The sequence below is a fragment of the Scylla paramamosain genome, chromosome 35 (assembly GCF_035594125.1).
Source record: "Scylla paramamosain isolate STU-SP2022 chromosome 35, ASM3559412v1, whole genome shotgun sequence".
Classification (NCBI taxonomy): domain Eukaryota; kingdom Metazoa; phylum Arthropoda; class Malacostraca; order Decapoda; family Portunidae; genus Scylla; species Scylla paramamosain.
The window spans coordinates 16,339,164-16,346,663 of record NC_087185.1 but is presented as its reverse complement, the minus strand read 5'-3'; the positions used below and the strand labels follow the sequence as shown (position 1 = coordinate 16,346,663).

The window sequence follows — 7,500 nt, the reverse complement described above, 5'->3', positions numbered from 1 at the left end:
TCAATTTCTCTCTTGTGTTTTTTTCTTCTTAACTTTTTTTTATTATTTTTTTATTATTTTTTTTTGTTGACTTGTCTCTGTAATTTCCTTCCTTCCCCTTTATTAATGTTAGTGTTGTTCTGATATTTTTTTTTCATTACATTTCATTAATTTCTTTATTGCTTTTCGCGCCATTTTATTTATTCAATGTTTCGTTGTTCGCGTGTTGTTTTCTTATTTTGAATATTATAAACTAGATCTATTTCCTTCTTTTTTTCATTTTATTTATTCTATGTACAAGTAGGACTGTCATATTCTCTCTCTCTCTCTCTCTCTCTCTCTCTCTCTCTCTCTCTCTCTCTCTCTCTCTCTCTCTCTCTCTCTCTGTCTGTCTGTCTATCTATCTATCTATCTATCTATCTATCTATCTATCTATCTATCTATCTATCTATCTATCTATCCATCTATCTATCTTTTACTGATTATATATTTCTCACCTTTCTTGATTATACCCTTCCATATCTCTCTCTCTCTCTCTCTCTCTCTCTCTCTCTCTCTCTCTCTCTCTCTCTCTCTCTCTCTCTCTCTCTCTCTCTCTCTCTCTCTCTCTCTCTCTCTCTCTCTCTCTCTCTCTCTCTCTCTCTCTCTCTCTCTCTCTCTCTCTCTCTCTCTCTCTCTCTCTCTCTCTCTCTCAGTAAGCCAGGATCAGGTGGGCTCGTGGGTTGAGGGGTCATCATGTGGGAATCTCTTCTTCTAGCAGGTGACCCTTAGCCGTCATTATAAAACTGGTTAATCTCCATTCAATTTTGCCCAAGCCCCATCTCCCTCACTTCCTGTCACCTCCATCACTCTGGGTACGAAGGGAGAGATGGAGGGAGCATGGGGGGTGAAGGGTATGGAGGGAAGGAATGAAAAGTGACAAGGAGGGAGGGAGGGAGGGAAGATGTGTGGGGGAGTGAGAGGAAAGGAAGGAAGGAAGTGTGATAGGGAGGGACGGAGGAATAAGGGAGGACGAGGAGTGAGAGGAAAAGAAGGAAGGAGGGAAAAGTTTTAGCAAGAGAAGGAGGAAGGAGGAAAGACGAGGAGGTGAGAGAAAGGGAGGAAAACAAGGAAAATGACAGGAAGGGAGGGAGAAAGGAAGGAAGAGGGGGATGAAGCGAATGGAGGGAAGGAAAATTGATAGGGAGGGACGGAGGAAAGAGGAAAAACGAGGAGGTCAAAGGAAAGGAATGAAGAAGGGAAAAATTATAGGAAGGGAAAGAGGAAGGAGGAAAGACGAGGAGATGAGAGGAAGGGAGGAAAAGAAGGAAAGGCGGCAGGGAGGGAGGGAGGAAGGAAGAAGGGAAGACGAGGAAATGAGAGGAAAAAAGGGACGAAGGAGGAAAAACAAGGAAAATAACAAGTAGTGGAGGAGGAGAGAAGGAGGAAGGAGTGTTAGTTGGAGAGAGAAAGTTAGAAGGAACAAAAAAGCTTCAGAAAAGTAGTCAATGATTAGATTAGAAAAGCAACACTGAGTAAAAATAAAGAAAAAAGATAAATGAAAATATATTACATTTTTTTTCTTATTGTTGTTGTTGTTTTGAAATTTACCTCTCTTATATATCCTTAATTTACATTTTTGCTTGATTTTTCTTGCTATTTATATCTGTGTGTGTGTGTGTGTGTGTGTGTGTGTGTGTGTGTGTGTGTGTGTGTGTGTGTGTGTGTGTGTGTGTGTGTGTGTGTGTTCTTCTTTACATGTTTATTTATCTCTCTCTCTCTCTCTCTCTCTCTCTCTCTCTCTCTCTCTCTCTCTCTCTCTCTCTCTCTCTCTCTCTCTCTCTCTCTCTCTCTCTCTCTCTCTCTCACACACACACACACACACAAACACACACACACAATATAAAGATGTCTTCGAGCCATATGCTTCATGTGATGCATAAATAAGCGAGAGAGAGAGAGAGAGAGAGAGAGAGAGAGAGAGAGAGAGAGAGAGAGAGAGAGAGAGAGAGAGAGAATAATTAGGTACTTATTCAACTGTTTTTAATCTAGTTCGCCAACAAGATGGCGGTCGTTAACGGGGTGTTTAGAGAAGAAAGAGGAGGAGGAGGACGTTGAGGAGGAGGAGGAGGAGGAGGAGGAGGAGGAGGAGGAGGAGGCGGAGGAGGAGGAGGAAAGTAAAAAGAAGAGACTTATTTCGAGAATAATTGGATGGAAGTGTTTGAATTAGTCCGCGTTATGTTATTGTGTTATCATCACTCTGGCTTTATTCATTATCACCTCTCTCTCTCTCTCTCTCTCTCTCTCTCTCTCTCTCTCTCTCTCTCTCTCTCTCTCTCTCTCTCTCTCTCTCTCTCTCTCTCTCTCTCTCTCTCTCTCTCTCTCATATAAAAGTTGTAACATGGATATTGTAACGAGCAGACTACAGCGTCAGTAGTGAACTTGTAACTATCAAGCACCAGTTGATGGGTGTGTTGCAAGTGGGTTGACATTAACGGGTAGAAAATTAGGGAAGCCAGGATTTATATTATTTCACATCTATGCTTGTTTTATTATTATTCATATTACGATATATTATGTAGAAGAGACATTGTACTACCTATCTATGTAGTAGTGTTACTATTACTCCAATTGGAGACTATGTCAGCTGTTGCCAAACCAATCGAGGCTGGCAGTGGCGCGGTGACTGGGCTGGGGGCATGTGGTGGTCGGGACTGCAGTGCCGCACCTTCATTACTTTCAGAATCCTGCAATTGAAGTGACACGGGATTTTGAGAGTGTTTTTACAGTTCTAGTGACAGATTAACAAGACTTCTACATTAGAAAAAGAAGAAATAGTCTTGAGAACCCAGCTAATCGTATCTGTGGCCTTGGAAAATAGTTGCAGAAAGAACCACAGAGGGACGACTGCTTAAGAATACAACGGTGACGTCCTCGCCTGAGTCTGCCTTACGGACTTAACCATTATGTTCTCCTCCATTCCTCTTCCTACTACTACTACTATTAGTAAGTACCATACAGGGTAACTCACAAATTTCCCCGGAAATTCTGGGAAATAGAAGTTAAGTAATGCAAGCTTTAAAAGACAAAAATGAAATCCTGGCAACAGCTTAGGGGTCCGCTCACCTGACGGAAGGAGAACCAAGACGCCCCCTGTCAATGTTCAAGCCCCTCTCACTATTAAACCAAACCATTAAACACACGTACCCATAGAACATTTTCTGCTTGGAATAGCTTAATCTTCCATTTCGTAGAGTAAGTTTATTTATTTATCTTTAGATTTTCCTTGCATCCAAGTCTGGAAACCCGGAAATTCATGTACAAATTGATACAAAATAGATCTGTTGAGGTGAAGGCAGGTCCTCCTTATTTTATCAGTTATTTTCTGCTTTATCTCTCACTATAACAAGCTCATCAAGCCAATCTTATCATAGAATGGAGCCACAGGACTAAGCTTTCATATACGCTGTTCAGATATATCCACCATTGCCTGATTTAAGTTTGATGAGGGATTAAGGGAGGCAAGATGGCGGTCCTCTCCTTCACTGACCCGGCGCCATCATGGATATACCTGTTCAATATTTTTTTTTCTTAAATTGTTTAGCTCAATTACAAGTATGGTTTTATGGTTCCTAAAAATATATACTTTTTAATTGTTTTCCGTATGTCTGTTAAGTGAAACTTGTTGATTTTGACGTAGTTTTTTGTGTAAATATGGGAGGAGTTTGGGCCCTTTTGTGACAGTCGTTTTTCTATTTTTTTTTTTATTTATTTTTTTTATTTCAACTTGTACTTAAGTTCTTATAGCTTCAAATAATTGCTCATGATTTTTAGTGTTTTTAACTCCTATCATAATATATATTATATCAAATATGTGGACTGTAGAAATGTTTTTAATCGTCTCAATGTTCCAGCAATGTTTTTACTTTTTTCCAGTAAATTATTTATATCTGTTTCTAACTCACTTTAAATTGTTTAAAAAAAAATAGCTTATATTTTTTAAGTGTTTTTTTTTTTTTTTTTTTTTTTTATATTCTTGTTAAGTCAAAGTGAGTGGACACTTCAATAGTTTTAATGGGGGCCAAGGTTCCAATAATTTCCAGATGGTTCTTCTTAAATAACTTTAATATTACTGAGGTTTTAAATCTCTTTATATTCTCGATATTAATTAAAGTAAATGGCAAGTTGGAATATAAAAAACATTCGGATGTAGCTGCGTCTTTTGGAGGGGTCATTTTCAAAATTAAATACGTACGTAAATAACGGTCTTAGTGACGTCATCAGCCCATTAGCTGTGGCGTCATCACCAGGGCTGGGGAAAAGCGCACAGGCGAAAGGTGTGAATTGTTTTAGTTAATCGCTTTCCTTTAAGTCAACCACCACCTTTCATATGGAAGATTTTACATGCAAATGAGTTAATCACCAAGGATCACAAGAGGTGGAAGGATGAGTGGAGCAAAAGCACGCACTGGCTCCTTCACTCTGTGGCTGGAGCCTACACTGGCTGGTCCGTATTCTGAAACACTTCTGCGACGCAGCTCCTCTACTTTCCAAAGGCTCTAGTTGAATTTACACGTGTTCTTAAGGGTATTTTTTTTTATTCTTCCAGTGACAGATTAACAAGATTTCTGCACTCAAAAGCCTCTCACCCCAGGAAGGTATGTATATATGTAGAATCCTTCCTCTCACTCACCCTATCCTTCCTCCAGCATCTGTCTTCCCCTATTCGTCTTCCTTAGAGCCTTCTTGATTATTATTGTTTGGAACGCGTATATGTAGCAGCCCTGTCGGTGAGCACATGAGCATGTTGTGTGTATAGGGTAGCCTCATATGAGTACACGTACTTATGAGCACTGTGTGAGTGAGCTATTTAGCTGTGCTGTGTTGTTCCTATATAAATGATAGGGGCTGGCGCCATTATCTATAGCTCTAATTTAAAGAGAGCTGAAATGATCCTGTCGGGTGGTAGCCTCTGAGGCAACAAACGTCTCCCGAGCAGCTGCTACTTTTCCGTGTCTGTGTTCTACCAGTCAAGTGACTCAGCTTTCAAAAGAACACAAGACCATTGTGATTACCTGAGGGTGGCGGACTCCACATTTACATCAATATAAATGCAGTGAAGAGTGATATTTGGAGCTATATATATATATATATATATATATATATATATATATATATATATATATATATATATATATATATATATATATATATATATATATATATATATATATATATATATATATATATATATATATATATATATATATGTGTGTGTGTGTGTGTGTGTGTGTGTGTGTTAGGGTTAGGTAACCACGGAATAGTTGTTTTATGGTACCGTCTAATTGTAGTTTTGTGAGTGTGTATGTAGTTCTAGGTAGCAGTTACCATTAGCAGTATTAGTAATCACTATGACTCGCAGTGATGTTTTTATTCTCCCGCAGCTGGCGCCTCGCTACTCGCAGGTTGTGAGACGTCCCTCGCCTCGGCCCTCTGGCTTCCCTCCTCTGCATCCTGGTGGTCGCCTACTCATCAGGACTGCCAGCTCGGTTCTTCGTGACTTGGATATTGTCATCCCCGGGATGGGTTCCATCCCACATCAAAATTTTCTATAATGAAAGTTGATGCCCTCGCTAACACAGCCGCGCCTTGCCTCGTCTTGCGGCTGGCCTCGCGCCCTCACATTCATATGCCCTGACCTGCATTCGAGCTGCTTCCTTCCGCTCCATCGACCAAGCCCGGGATCTCCAGAGGGGAGAGAGTGTCACCATCCAGCACTATGACTCCTTTCGCTACCATAAGTATCGTCACAAAGAAGTCAAGGGGAGGAAACAGTGTGGTGTCCTCCAGGCTCCGTCTTGGCTACAGGCAGATGTGGTGTGGCAGGGTGCGGCACTGCCAGACGTATCGCACCTCTCTTCCTGCCCTCTGCGTGGTACCCCTGACGCACTGGCACACCATCGTCTCCACTGCCCTAAGCTGGAAGAAGTGTTGCCCCGTGGAGTCCAGCTTGTTGACGTGTGCCGCCACCTCCTGATGGCTAACGACCTGGACGTCACCCTTGCACGCTTCCCTAGAGTTAGTGAATGCTGACGTCCCTTTCAAAGTAAAGTTTAATATGATCTAATATTTACAACCTCTGTTAAATTATATGTCTAATTTTATATACGTATTTAATACTACTTTGTACTTGTTATCTGTGCTTGTTTCTCTCTCTCTCTCTCTCTCTCTCTCTCTCTCTCTCTCTCTCTCTCTCTCTCTCTCTCTCTCTCTCTCTCTCTCTCTCTCTCTCTCTCTCTCTCTCTTGTCGCGCCACGCTTCCTTCTCAGGGGATAAGAGGTTGCAGGTAGCCGTGTATGTGTGTGTGCTCTAACAAAAATATACAGAATAAAATAACAATTCGTGAAAAGTTTTTTTTTTAATAGTAAAAAGTAATGAAAAGACAAAATTAATGAATAAACAAATAAAAAGTCAATGAATAAAGTAATAAAGGAAAAATATATTCTTGCTTAATCATATTTTGAAGATATGGAGTGGAATTAATCTCCAAGTTTTCTCCCTCCACTAATATTATTTCACCGTATCTTTTTTTTTTTTTTAATGTATGTACGTAATGTAATATAATGTAATGCAATAATGAAAAAATGTATTCTTTCCTAATCATATTTTCAGATTGTGGAGTCAATCTCTAAGTGTTCCCTCTCCACTAATATTTCACCGTATGTTTCTTTAAATGCACATACGTATTTCCTGCATACACACCGACTGTCTCCGGTAACAGATTGCGCGAGTCACTCTGGTAATTAACAATCTATTTACAGTATGTCTTTCCTGTCCCGGTATTCCTTGTAAGTGTCGCCTCATCTGATGGATTTATATGTTAGGTAATATATATATTTTTTTAGTAATTCATGTCAATCTTGTGTTTCATGCGTGTATGTAACTGTCTCTTTACACACACACACACACACACACACACACACACACACACACACACACACACACACACACACACACACACACACCCATCTACCTACATACTACATACATACATACGTACATACATGATTATGCTACTTACAATAGTCATAAAATATTCCGTATCTATTTTTCTGCACTTCGTATTAGTTTCTTATTTTCCTGTTTTCCTGTTTTTCTTTCCCTGCATTCCGTGAACTCCTTTCCTGTTATGGTCCTTTGGTATTCACAGCACTGGTAAAAGAGTAATTATTTGTATAGACTTAGACACACAAGAAAAGATAGAGATAATTTTGTCTCCATTTATTTATCCATTTATTATAGAACTATTTAAAGACTGTCGTTCAAAAATGTGTATAATAAAGTTTTGTGCGTGATTATGGGGGAAAATTGTCCAGGAGTGAAAGAGTTATGAATTATTGAATAAGTCAAGGAGGTGTATTATCCCGCCCCCTCCTCCTCTACCCCCCGCCAGGTGCACATGCCCGCCACACGCACACGATCTCACAAACAGTCATGTGTGCACCTGAAGTAGGGGTGAGTGCTAATTAGCCCGTGTGTGTG

The 7,500-nt window shown here is 40.1% G+C and overlaps 1 protein-coding gene across 1 annotated transcript in view; it reads left to right on the top strand.

Moving 5' to 3' along the window:
* LOC135090698 (uncharacterized) overlaps positions 1-7,500 on the top strand; it is a 55,750-nt gene that overhangs the window by 46,753 nt on the left and 1,497 nt on the right. The window contains exons 3-4 of the mRNA XM_063987700.1: positions 4,568-4,616; positions 5,403-7,500. The exon at positions 5,403-7,500 is cut by the window's right edge and continues 1,497 nt beyond it. Coding sequence (XP_063843770.1) covers positions 4,568-4,616; positions 5,403-5,573 — 220 coding nt within the window. The 3' untranslated portion in view covers positions 5,574-7,500. The remainder of the gene's footprint in view (positions 1-4,567; positions 4,617-5,402) is intronic.